Genomic DNA, 13,681 nt, shown 5'->3' with positions numbered 1-13,681 from the left:
TCCTCCATCATGTGTGTGTCCTCTGACGATACATTTAAAAAAAATAATTAATGTAAGTTGGGGTTTCATTAACTTGTAACACTCTACTGGAATAAACCCTTATGTGAAGCTGTAGAAATTAGTGTTGACATAGTGTTACCATGACTATTTGCCTTAATCCACATGCCTAACATGTCGGATCTGTAATTTACACCATGCGATTTCAGGCCCAGCTAGCTAAATTATCAGACTAGTTCAATCAAGATGCCAAGTTCAATACACTTCCAATTCACGACACATACACAGTGATGTAGAACATGAAGATATTTAATTAATGAACACAACAAACAACAAATTGCTAATTGTTAATATTTTCAATGTGTGTCAACACACTTTTAAAAAATATCCACCACCACCTCTACCATTCCTGGCCCCAAGGTGTGCGTGAGGAGGTCAAATTGATCATTTGACCTCACCTGGTTGGCGAGGTGCTGGAGCTGTTGTCTGGAGGAAAAGATAAAAACATAAATTCAGGATAAATAATGTCTATTAAACCTGTCAGAGCCCAGATATAGGATGTGGAATATTGCAAATTACTTGAACTCCGTGGCTCTCCCTGTGGCCACAGTGGGGTCTGATGCCGGCAGCATGGCCACTTCTTTAAATTCGATGCTCCTGGCAGCCAGAGCACCGACGGAGGAGCACAGGTCCTTGGCTTCGCCTTAACAAAAATGGGAAAGACATATCATGACACGAACACAGTATTAAATTCAGATTTGATGCACATACCAATGTGACAATGAAACACTTATTGACACTGGGGTGTAATAGTTTGGAGCTGGCTTTCTGAAGTTCTTTATTGATATAAAGTAGTCTTTAAAGTCTTTAAAGTAGTTATTTATTGATATAAAGTAGTCAACACTACCTATGATGCCTCAGAGTTATCCAAAAACTGGTGGCTGCCTCAGAGGTATCCTTATTCCAAAGCAGCCTGGAAGTCAACCAGTCTCAACGTCAAGTGCCTCACAGGCATCATTTGAAAGATAACCACTAACCATTAACAATCACTCAAATACAGTGATTAATCTGCAGTAATTAATCTTACTTTGTTACCTAATGTTTTAACCAGATTTAGCTCGCTAGCAGGTAGAAATGACATTACCACAGCTAAGATTAGCATCATCTATCTGCTAGCTAGCAGGTTGAAATAACATTACCACAACATTAGCCGGCCCAAAAATAGCTACGTACCTTTGAAATTGTTGAACCAAGTGGGTTAAATGCGCTCCAAGTGGGTTTGGCTCCAAATGCGCGGGTTTGAATATGCAATGCGCTCCAAAAAGTGGATTTGAATATGCGCTCCGCTCCAAGTGGGGGTAGCGCATTGATTGGATCAGAGTTTTGGGGGGCGGGACCACCTTCCGGCGCCTTCCAGGCAGCCGCTGCCTGGAAGGCGCCGGTGAGGGCTCAAAACACCATCGAGCCACCAGGAGAGTCTCGTGCGGTCTTTTAAAGAAGGTGGTGTACAAAAAAGAAAAAGGAAAGAAAAAAAAAGGCCACGCTAATACCGTAATCACCGGCCCGATCGCAGGCGGCACGTCTTCCTCGTGACCTCTGCGCCGCATCGTCACACGTGATGATTGCCCAAGGATCGGACCTGGCCTCTCCCTTTTATTTGAGCGTATTCGCTTTAATGAGATTCCCCCGGCTGGGGGGGAGAGATATCTCTCTCTCTTCAGAGTGCCCGTCACATTCAGACGTCACACTCGTGTCGCTCCGAGACATTCTAACCCCCTCCCCCAACCCCTTCAGATTGTAATTAACCCTCTCATTCAGGCACCTGGCATTTTCTACTCACGCACTCTCTTGTTATTCTGGCCGTTGAGGCCGGTGAGCAGACGTGCCTGCTTAGTGGAGCTAATGTGCGCGGATAATTGTCTCTAAAAAAAGGACTCGCCGCGCTGCCGCTGGAGGCAGCTGCTCAGGCCTCCTCGAGCCCGCCATCAATTAGAACGCCGTCCTTAACGGTGTCACCTTCAAAAAAACGAAAAACCACGAGGTATCAATCAAGATATTACAAAATGCCCGCCTTAAACTCGGCACCTTCCGGCTGCCGCAACTTACGTACTGTGCCGGCTTTATGCGTCGCTCGGGAAGTTATCGGAGCTATTCGGGATTAAGTACTTTTCCCAAGGGCACCTTGTAGATTCAATTTGGGATTAAGAACCGGAGTAAAGAGACTTGTTAGACGAGAGTATGATAGGATACTACCCGCCGGGTCGCGCGCATCATCTCCCCCCCCCCCTGACCATTAGCGCTCTGCCACTTAATCGCTAGTGCAGTATTGCAGTGTGGAGCTCTCAGTGCATTTCAGCCCAGACGCTTTGTCAAAGTCGCCCTCTGCTATGTCCGAGGCGTGTGCTGCAAACGGGACTAATTAGTAGCTCCCAAAGACAGAGGAACGCTCGTCCCGCAACACTCAATCCTGGTCCGCTGTCTAGAAAGCCGGCGTCTCGCCCCCCAGAGCTTCGTCCGCGAGATACGCGGTATTGACAATGTGTTCAAAACTAACTGTTAACACTAACCACCCCCCCCACCTTTCGCGCCCGGAGACGATATGTACCACCTGTGGGGATTTAACGCCATTTAATGACGGGGCCGTGCACTCGGTTGCTCTTCATTGGCTTCTCGGTCCGGTATCGGCAGTAGCTCGTGGTAGTGAGCTGACGTCAGATATCGTGAGTGAGTGTGTCCTGTTTTACTTTGTGCCGACGTGCCAAGGATTAACATTTTCTTCACTGGCTGATCAATCCAGAGTCATTATCCGGTAACTTCCACGGCAGTGGACGCCGAAAACGTCGCTTTTATGACACCTAGTCGAGTAATTGTCAGTGACGTCGTCTTAAAACTACTTTTTAAGACGACTGTTTCTTTCGCTGAGGTTATCCCAACGGTGGAAGAAGTATTGAAATCATTTGGCAGTCCTACAGTGTGGAAATATTTAACAGGTAACAGTCATGAATTGAACATTAAGTTAAAAGTCCAAATATGCTTAAAGTACCCTAAATAAAACTCTTTATGCCAAATGGTCCAGTTTAAAAGTCACAACATTACTGCATTTTAATAAGTAAATGTTATCCAGTAAATATCATAATTTAGTGGTTTATTTTGATTTGGTGAGGGTAATCTAAGTCTCCTTGATGAGGAAACGTTTGGATATTTTTACACTCTGGTTTCTCCTCACAGCGATCATACATCGGCTCTGCCACAGACAAACACGCCGCACACGGATGACGTTGTCAAAAATGTTTTCAAAAGCATCATGTTTATATCCTGCTTTAATTATTTGTTCAAATTCATATTTTTCTGGCATTCTGGCATTTTTTTAATTCCTGGGTTGGACAAAAAAAAGGAGAAGGCTAATGATACCACGCTGAAATTGACTTTAGCTAAATATAGCGTGCAATATAATTTTTTCCCAGTGGAAATTCCGGTTTTCACAATTGGACTGGAGTGAGAATTGAACAGAAATGCAGATTCAATTGAGTCTGATGATCGCTCTACTGCAGGAGAAGACAAGCCACTTACAGTAAGCAATCATAACCCATCAAATTGTTTGAAACATCAACCTTGGGATTTAAAGAACCCACTTAGCTTAATGAAAAACACTTCAGCAACGGAGGCTGTGAAAGTATGAGCCCTGGTCATTGAGCTGAATGGCTCTAAGAAAAACATGATATGAGGGTAGAATGGAGAGTTTATGGGGCAGACTTGAGCATCACTTAAATATATGTCTGCTCTCGCTCTAATTGGTATTGGTGTCATGAAGTCTAATTCAAGACTCGACGATGGGTTCAAGTGTTCTCGCAAACTTTGTTAAAGACCATTGAAGAGCCGGAGGCGAGTGGTCGAGTTTCTGGCGGTCCCCTGGTTTAGAAATAAACCTGCGTGTTCTCCGTGGCGATCGTACTAATTTCATTTTAACACGAGAAGTAGCAGAAATGGAGATGAGTTGCTTTTGGATAATGTAATCATGTTTTGAGAGTTATGTTATAAGTGCTGTGCTTTTCCCGAACAGGTCAAATCCAATAGAGACGAAATAGACCCCCCACCCCCCAAAAATATATATATATACAAAAGTTGGAAAGTTTGTAAAAAAAAAAAACGCCGCTGTCTGCAAAGGGAAAAGTTGATGACACAACAGGATCTTTTTTAACAGGAAAACAGCAAAGCTTGTTTTTAATAGCGCAAATGTTTCCCCGAGGAACTTCTTCCTGAAAGGTAACTAAATTAAGACGAGGACAAAGGGAACCGTGTAAACACTTCATAATATTTCTATAGTAATTACAGTTTTTCTTGTACTTTTTCCAGGGAGCAATATATGGGAAGGGGGTGGGGTAAAAAAAAAAAATCTAAAATTAAATCTATCAAAATAACTTCCACAACCCAACAGAGGCCTCGAGACAGTAACGACGCCTGCAGGATTTCCTCCCTGACGCACAAGTTACGTAAGCCGGGTTTCTACGCTTGGGTTGGCGTTCGGGTTACAAACTACGCGTCTTCAGTCGCCTCTCTCCGACAGCCTATTCATTTCTGACACTAATATTGCATCTCATATCCACGAGATCCAATCTTGTTCGAAGAAGACGGAGAGAGAGCCAAGAGTAATCAGTCGTGGTCAGGAAGAGATGAGCTGCAGAAAGCCCAGGCGCTGGCGGGGACCCAAGGGCTGTGTCTGAGTGCACATTTAGGTGTGTGTGTGTGTGTGTGTGTGTGTGTGTGTGCCTCTGGTTTGACAGGTTAATAAAGCAGCTTTGGTCCGACAGAAAGAGTACCAAGCTGGGATTTATCTCTGAGCTTCAAGGTTTACGCTTCAAGCATCTGAGCAGTCCAAAACACTTAGAAGACAGCTTTCTTGTGTTTTTTGGTAGCAAAGTTGGGGGTTCAGCGTCTTGCTCAAGGGCACCTCGGAGCCAGGAATCTGACCTCATTGGCCTGTGTAGCCTCGGCCAATACAGGGAATATATACGTGGAGGAGGATCATCTTTCAGGTCATCTGCTCACAACGTTTTTTGGAACATGTGGTTTCAGTTCTTGAAAGTGGATACGATGAAGTGTAATAAATAAAAGGGTTTCCTTTTTCCTGAAAAACAATGTAGAGACTCGTACAAAAGTAATCCATCTCAATCATCACTTACGACCCAGTAGAAGTGGGTGGCGGGATCCGGATCTGCCCTTTGACCTGTATTTCTTTGGCACTTTTTTTGTCTTATTTGGCCGTGTTCGGGAACCGTTTTAAGTGATGGCACACGCTCCAACCCAAACCCATCTCCACCAAGGTGAGCACACATGTTTTTCACCACGTGAATTAGCCCACAGAAGTTCTAGCTTGAAGCCGCCATGAAGAATCACTTAGAACCAACGATGTCTGTCCTCAGAGGAGTCCCAGTGGAACCAATGGAGCTTAGAGAGCATCCAAGAGGAACCTTTTGTTTTTTTTATTAAAACATGTAAATGTCCCCCCCCCAAAAAAACACAGGGAAGAAATGTGTCCTAATGAAAGCTTCAGCGGGAGGCTTCATTAGCAGAGCGTCTCCAGAAAGTGAAAAACAACATCGATATTCTGTATTCTTCGCCGACTTGTGCTGAAATGTTGACGCTCACACCATCTTCTCCTCCGAGACAACACATCCATTACACCAACACAGTTGGAAGTCATTTCCTTTCTTGTGAAATATAATATATATATATGAATATAAAATAACTTCCCTCCGATGGTTTTATTTCCTTCCGGCGGTTCGGCTTATTGAATGTTTACAGTGACCCTCACAGGTCACCGTGGAGTATCTGCCCTCGAGCGTTCCCTCGTATTTCTGTGTCTGCCCGGCTGTGAGAAACGACCGGCGTGAATCCCCGGCGTTCGCGGCGGCTCTCACCAGTCCATGAACTCCGTTCATAAAAATCCCGCCGCGTGTATGCGCTGCTCCCGAAGCGGAGGAGGATGAAGCCGACGGGACGGCCCGTATTTTTCAGCCGAGCCTCGGCGGGGCCGCGACTAATGAGCCGGCGATAAAGATGTAGCGAGGACCGCCGCTGCACTCCTCAGGATGAAACGCCCCACAAGTCAACAAACTACCTCACGTCTTATCCCGCAGTTTATTTCAGCTCTTTTACTCCGGGTTCAGCTTTTTTCACCGTTTTCCACAGATTGACGATTTGGTCGTCAGCTGCTTTCTTTGAAACTTAGTGCTTGTTGATTGCAAATAAAATGTATTAATAGTGGTTTTTACTGCCAGAATTAATGCAATTAGTAAATGTATACACGCAAGTACAATTTAAAGGTACTTTAGTGGAGTATTTGAATGATTTAGCTTCTCTAAATAATATAATTTGTGTTCAAACTAGTACTAGTGACTTTATAAATTCACATTATTGATACATAATAATCCACAAATGTTATTATAGATTAAAGCTACACAGCAGCATGTAAAAAAGACTGCAACATTCAAAATATGTGCATTAACCCATAAGGACCCACAGTGACACACTGTAGGTGTCACACGTCAAATAGCAAACGGGAGAGAATTCAAAGATTGGGACGGAGGGGTGTTTCGGGTTGCTTCTGTACATGGCCGAGGTAAACCTCCACTGTATTGCGGATTACTGGAGGCAGAATCATCTTTTTTCCTTGCCTCTTCCACTACGGGTCATGTCCCGCGACAGATACAGGACGATATCGTGCAACCGTCACCGTAGCGACCGCGACGAGGATGTCGGTCATGATAGTAAAAGAGGGCGCGGCCGACCGCGACGGACTCTTCAGACTGAAGCGCCTGATGGACACCATCAAGATGAAAGAATGGTCGCCTCTAAGGCTAAAACTGTAAGGCTCTGCTCTGTGTATCCAGGGTTTTTCCTGGGTCAAAATGGGTCTTCGGTGCTCCCCAAAAAAATGTTTGCGCACTGCGCGCGCACCATCTATTCGTGCACGTCGGGCTGTTGAGTGAATGATCAGCAGCTGGCCACTCTGTCAAATCGCGCACCTCACAGTTGCGTATTGATCAGACAAAAAGACACGCTTATCAACTCCAGTGTTTCCCCTACTATTATAACAGGGTGAAATCTGACCACCCGTCAACCTGTAATTTTCGTCTACCCCCCCCCCCCCCCCCCGTCAACACTTCTCGGCTCGCGCGACAGAGTGATGCGCGCGTCGGCATCGAAGCTTTGCCGTGATGCGCGCACATATCCGCGCACCCCCCCCCGTCAACAACTCTTCTCGGCTCGCGCGCGCCAGAGCTCCGATGCCGGCGTGCGCCTCGCTCAGCTGTGATGCGCGCACACAGGGAAAACACTGAACTCGATTACTATTGATCAAAACAGAACGAGGGTTCGGCTGTAGCCTCCTTGAAACATACTATTGAGAACATATTCGCTGACATGCACGTGATGAACAGTTTTTTTTTCTTCCGTTTTTTTTTTCATCGCACTTATTTTTGCCTTAGGCGCTCGGGAAAACGGCTTAGGCGCGCGCCCAAATGTTCTCTATGCAGGAAAAACCCTGATATCCTCTGTCTACTTGATTGTTTCATTCCCTTCACCTGCCCACAGCCTCTCCCGCCTCCTTGATTGTTTCATTCCCTTCACCTGCCCTCAGCCTCTCCTTGATTGTTTCATTCCCTTCACCTGCCCTCAGCCTCTCCCGCCTCCTTGATTGTTTCATTCCCTTCACCTGCCCTCAGCCTCTCCTTGATTGTTTCATTCCCTTCACCTGCCCTCATCCTCTCCTGCCTCCTTGATTGTTTCATTCCCTTCACCTGCCCTCATCCTCTCCTGCCTCCCTCATTGTTTCATTCCCTTCACCTGCCCTCATCCTCTCCCGCCTCCTTGATTGTTTCATTCCCTTCACCTGCCCTCAGCCTCTCCCGCCTCCTTGATTGTTTCATTCCCTTCACCTGCCCTCAGCCTCTCCTGCCTCCTTGATTGTTTCATCCCCTTTACCTGCCCTCAGCCTCTCCTGCCTCCTTAATTGTTTCATTCCCTTCACCTGCCCTCAGCCTCTCCCGCCTCCTTGATTGTTTCATTCCCTTCACCTGTCCTCAGCCTCTCCCGCCTTCTTGATTGTTTCATTCCCTTCACCTGCCCTCAGCCTCTCCTGTCTCCTTGATTGTTTCATTCCCTTCACCTGCCCTCAGCCTCTCCTGTCTCCTTGATTGTTTCATTCCCTTCACCTGCCCTCAGCCTCTCCAGCCTCCTTGATTGTTTCATTCCCTTCACCTGCCCTCAGCCTCTCCTGCCTCCTTGATTGTTTCATTCCCTTCACCTGCCCTCAGCCTCTCCTGCCTCCTTGATTGTTTCATTCCCTTCACCTGCCCTCAGCCACTCTCGTCTCGTTACTGTCTCATGTCGTACACCTGTTTCCCCCCTATATATATTGTGCCACTCTTTCGCTTGTCTGTTGCTGGATTGTTGTCATTTTCCCGACGTCCTGTGTTGCATGTTGCTATCGTGGATCCTACCTGTTTCGACCCTGCCTGCCTGCCTTGACCGCCGATCCTCTGCATGCCCCTTTTTGGACCTTGTTGTTTTTTTTTGTAACCCTTTTGTTTTTGTTAATCCACACAGCTCTGTGAAAAGCCGCGACACGTAACCTCCACCTGCCCGGACACACACGGGGGTCATCTGCGGGCCCGAGCAGGAAGGCGACCACGGCTCGCAGGAAGTGTGAACATTGCAAAGCAACGGTCGGCGATAAAACACACCATGGACACGCCGGGAATGTGATGCGGCGCTCTGCTTGCGCATGACATGACACGACATGCCAGTGAATACAACTACACTGTAAATAGTCCGTTTTTTGTAAACATGCAAATTGGGTAAATATAGTGAATAGTTTGTTTTTATATATGAGACATTTTGTTCTTGTTCTGAAAAGAAATGCAATATATTGTAAGTATTTTGTTTGATGTATTTTTCATTTGCATACGTCCCATGAAGCTTGATATGTAGTATGTCATTTCTCAGTCTTATTATTTATTATTATTATTTATTTAAAAGTAGAGTGACGGGCAACACAGACATGTATTTACACGTATCTACTATATAATTCATATATTCCACCACTTTTGTGAACCTAAGACTTTGGTAAACTAATTTTATTACCAAAACAGTTCTTCCACATGAGTAAAGGTTTATTTCCACAAGAGATTTCAAGAATTTCAATAAATCAGACTTTTCAGCTTTAGGGCCAAATGACCTCTTTCCACTGAGCCTAAAGACAATTGCGCTTCATTATACAGAGAGCTGAGATTGTTCCGCATATTTTTATAAATAAAACATTGGGTATGTATCATATTTTTAAAGGGTGAATTTAAGAAATGATGTCAAATCGAGAAAAAGACCTTAGACCCTCAAGTGTTTTTTTCCCAATCATTGTAATTATCTATGATACATAAATAAATAACATAAGATATGCCAAATCAGACAACTGTCATTTGATTCGACGAATAAACACAAATACCGTATGAATGAGCCGCCGTGGCCACACCTCCATCTTGTCTCGCAGGTGTGGTTCCTACCTGTCTTGGGCTCCACGGAGAAGTACGGCTGTCCGTGGATGATGCTGTAAATCACCCTGGCACTGTTCCCATACGTCGGGTCATCTGCATCTGTGGCTGCCACTTGCACCACCATGGTTCCTGTGGGCGGACAACCCTCCATTAGTTTACAAGACGGCATGCGGAGAAAGCCAAAGTCAAACGGAGTTAAATGCGGACGCAGTCCTCACGTTGTCAGAGCCAGTTGTGTGAAAGAGGGAGAGGAGGAGGGGGGGGGGAAAGGAGAGAAATCAATGAGAAGGCAACTTCTGAGGCGGTAACTAATCTCATTTGTCAATAAATCACAACACACGTTCTTTTATTGTTTGCTTTAGTTTCATTTAGTACACAAACGCCCGAGTTTAAAGCCCTTCGCCACCAGCTGAAGATCCGCCGCGTGCCGCGTTTAACGGCTCTCGGCCTCAAACGCCGCGAAACAAATGCCACTTCTTGGGGTTTTTATTTTTGCAAATCATTTGCGGAGGGATGCTGCGGCAGGATTAAAGTGGAACTCCCGAGCCTTCGGAGATCATCCCACTGCCATTGTTTCCATTTCACTCCCGCGGATCAGTCGGCAGCAGCAGCTTCAATCTGTTGATTCAAATTCAGCAGCCGAACGGGGTTCTGCGACCAATCTGGGCTCTTTTTAAACTGGCACTTCAGCCCCCCACCAAAAAAAGAAAAGATTTATGTGTCTCGTATCCCACTGATCCCCAAATATTTACAAGAGGCAACGCGTTTGGACTTGCCGTTGGACGACAGTGTATCTTTGTGTTAACTACATCTTGGTAGATAAGATAATGTCACGACACATATTTTAAAAAATCGGCACACCTTTTCCACCTTTTTTCTTCCCTCGTTATATCGTTTCCCTGTCGAAATCGCTGCTGGCGTGCACAGACGGCGGCCCGTTCCGTTACCGATATCGCAAAACTGCTTCTGGAGGAGATGTTGATCCGCGGGGAGGAAAATGTAACGAGGTAAACAAAATGAAATCTGAAAGCGAGAGCCGGGATGGCGAGTTTAGCTGCAAACACGTCTTAAGGGTTGTTTGTGTCAGACGCTCTGAACGGCGGGCGCTCTAGTACAGAATGCAAGGCAGAGCTCCCGGATCAGATGGAGGGATGTGGCTCTTTGAGAAGGGAGAAGGGAGAAGGGGGGGCATTTAATTCAACCAAAACAACGCTGAGTCGATGTCTATCAATGGAAGAAAAAAAAAGGATATACTGAGCCTGGAATCCATACAGTATTATATATATAAAAGATAATCCCTTAAATTAATACTTTTTCTACCGATTAAAACCTCCTTTAACTTGTGGATGAATGTCGTCGTTATGGTGAGCAGAGATGCTGTAATCTGCATTAACCTAAAAAGGTGAAGGCCAAACCCATTAAATACCTCTTGATTTTAAAAAAAGGCTCTAAATTAACAAACTAAGTACAGTTTAAAGAGTATTAGATGTGTTTATAAATCAAACATACAAAAGCCACTTTTTAATGTGAAAAATAAAATAATAAATAAATAAATCAACAGACATTCATTTCATACCCAGATTTTTCAGAGACCTCTTTGTTTTGCAGTTGCACTGTATGTGTACAACCTCAACCCCTCTCAGTTATGACATCTACATCCAATATCAACTCTAGATATAACGTCACGCACGCCCATCTTCTTGTGAAGATATCTAATGTCATTTGTAGTTTTGCAGTCATTTTTTCCATTGTATGGATCTGGTATAATCTCTGTCTCCACTGAGGTATGGTCGGTGGTTTTGCATCTTTCCAGTTCAGAGTCATTGTTTTTCTGGCAATCATTAAAAGTATACGTAGAATATACCTCATTAGTGTCCCCTAAATCTCTTGGTATAGACCCCAGCACATATATTAATGGACCTGAGGGTACCTCCACCTCCAAATGACCCTTAATTCATAAATGGGTTATTTTGCCTGTTAAATAAAGAAAGCAATTAATTAAAGTACCAAGTTATGTGTTAATCAGCATTATATAATGCACATGTCAGTTAGCTTCAATGCTAACGCAACACCTTTGAGCTGCTGAGCCGGTTAGCGGCGGTAGGTTACGAGACGGGGAACACGACACGTATTGTGCTCTGTAAAACAAATCATTGCTATACGTCTCAGCAAAAAAACTGACATAATACAGTGGAGTACGCAGCTCATGAAGTCATAAAAAAAACCAAGATATAAAGTCAGATTTTGCTTTCGTGCCCTTTTGGAGCCACGAATTCCCAGACTTCCTCCCGGCTCACAAGAAGGAAATTTGTTTTCAAGCCCGACGGTGAACCCGGCTGACAACTGACAACTGTTCCCGCGTCTGTACAGCGTTGTCCTCTCCCACTCTTCCTCCGAGGCAGAGGAGAGACGTCAGACGCGACTCCTTACGCGCTTTCCTTTTTGAAACGCGCTTGATGTGACTCGAGCTGACAGCCGCGCCGCGGCAAAGACAAATCAAAGGTAAAAGGCGGAGAAGCGTTTGAAGATTGCGCGGAGGAAAAGAAAAACATCGCCGGCGAACAATCATCGCCGATCAATTTGAATAGGTCGGTCGTGTCGCTGTTGAATTAGTCTCCGTGCTCCCAACTAGGCGTATTTAACGGTTGCAGATTATTATTTTATTATGTCAAAGAATTGATAGCCGTCTGATAATATATTTCCGCGGGTGGGGTTATTGTTTAATGTGAGCCTGTACGTCAGTGATGGCCTTAAGGCCGACGCCTCCTCCGGCATTGTTGAAATAACCTTGAAAATGAAAGAAGCTAGAAAAAAAAGAGATCTGCCTTTCCCCAGTTTGACACATGAATGAATAGCTCCTGGAATATTTCACTTTAATGGCGAGCTGCACAAAGACTGGGCGATGATATTATAGCTCCTGACAGAAAGTGCCGTCCTGCAAGTTTGGCGATATTTTACTTTGGAGAAAACATCCTCATAAAAATATCACTTTCTATCTATGAGCCTTTTTTTCTTCCGTTTTTTAGCAGTCTTTTTTTTCAACGGAATGAAAAAGTAATCATGGAAATTGAAGATTAAAGTCCTCCATTCTGGCCATGAAGTCAAATTAAAAGGCTCTGGCTTGAACAACATAATAGGAAGAAGAAGAAAAAAGAAAGCGTGGAGAAGTTATCACCGGGCCGGCTTGTCGAAGGACACCTAGATTATATCATCAGCTCTTAGTCATGACAGGTTATATTACCGGTAGTTTAAAAACGCCAAGGTCAAAAGATGGCTCGATGAAGGAGAGCTCGGGGCGGCGGGAAAAAAACCCTCCTCTTTAACAGGTTGATAGTTAAAATCCCTCCGCAGAGTGCTCTGCAGACCAGGCTGCACATTAACATCCAATATGGACTCGTATGGAGCGCGCAGCTTTTAAAAGGTATTCTCGGAATGGTTGTTAAAAAAAACGACACAAAACATTTGCAATCTGAATAGATTATTTCTGCTCCGCGAGGCCGTCGTCCGCTACTCGGTTTTCCGCGGCCCCGTCAACACGCGTCCGTCTTCATTGACGCGACGGAGCCGATCTTCACATTTCTGTCTGTATTCCCCCCCCCCCCCCCCCCGCAGCGGTGTGCAAAACAGGTTTCCTAATCAATTCCGCCTCCTGGGTGAGCGACTGTCATCCGCCAGTAATGAAAATAAATGCGGCGTGCTCTCAAATGTGAGCGGCGGACAGGTAAACGCTTCGGCCTCGCGCAGACGCGGCCCGCGTCCGCCCGTCGATACGCATTTCTGAACGCGCGGCGGGCAAATGTGCACGGGGTCGTCGAGTGAGGGGTCGTCGTCCGCACGCGGAAATACAAGCGCGTCGATTAAAAGAAAAATGGAGAGCGACGGGGAAACCGAAACCGGCGTCTCGGATATTATTGCAACCAAAAAGAAAATCTATTTTCTGAATAGCAAGAGTCCATTTACGCCAACTTATTCTGCGGCGCCTTCGCGAGTCGTCAACGGTGCCGCGGTTGATCAAGCTGAGTGAATTAGTGCACGGTCGCACCTGCTCCCGGTTGCTTCACATAAACCGGGTTTAGAGTTTAATTCACATTTATTTGCGACTGCGAGGAGAAAACTGACGAGAGCGCTTTCAA

General features: G+C 45.4%; 1 protein-coding gene and 1 long non-coding RNA gene across 3 annotated transcripts in view; both read right to left on the bottom strand.

The window, feature by feature from the left end:
- cdh7a (cadherin 7a) overlaps positions 1-13,681 on the bottom strand; it is a 102,521-nt gene that overhangs the window by 43,243 nt on the left and 45,597 nt on the right. The window contains exon 3 of the mRNA XM_056434586.1: positions 9,558-9,677. Within this exon, the coding sequence (XP_056290561.1) occupies positions 9,558-9,677 (120 nt within the window). The remainder of the gene's footprint in view (positions 1-9,557; positions 9,678-13,681) is intronic.
- LOC130206559 (uncharacterized) lies at positions 291-1,438 on the bottom strand. Of its 2 annotated transcripts, XR_008834141.1 has the most exons (3): positions 1,231-1,438; positions 577-700; positions 291-483 (listed from the first exon to the last, which is right to left on the bottom strand). It is a non-coding gene; the product is annotated as an uncharacterized LOC130206559 (long non-coding RNA). The 2 variants fall into 2 exon arrangements; XR_008834140.1 differs by lacking the exon at positions 1,231-1,438 and having other exon boundaries at positions 577-1,224.

This window comes from Pseudoliparis swirei, chromosome 16, assembly GCF_029220125.1.
Source record: "Pseudoliparis swirei isolate HS2019 ecotype Mariana Trench chromosome 16, NWPU_hadal_v1, whole genome shotgun sequence".
In the NCBI taxonomy this organism is placed as follows: Eukaryota; Metazoa; Chordata; class Actinopteri; order Perciformes; family Liparidae; genus Pseudoliparis; species Pseudoliparis swirei.
This window is presented reverse-complemented; position numbering and strand designations above follow the sequence as displayed.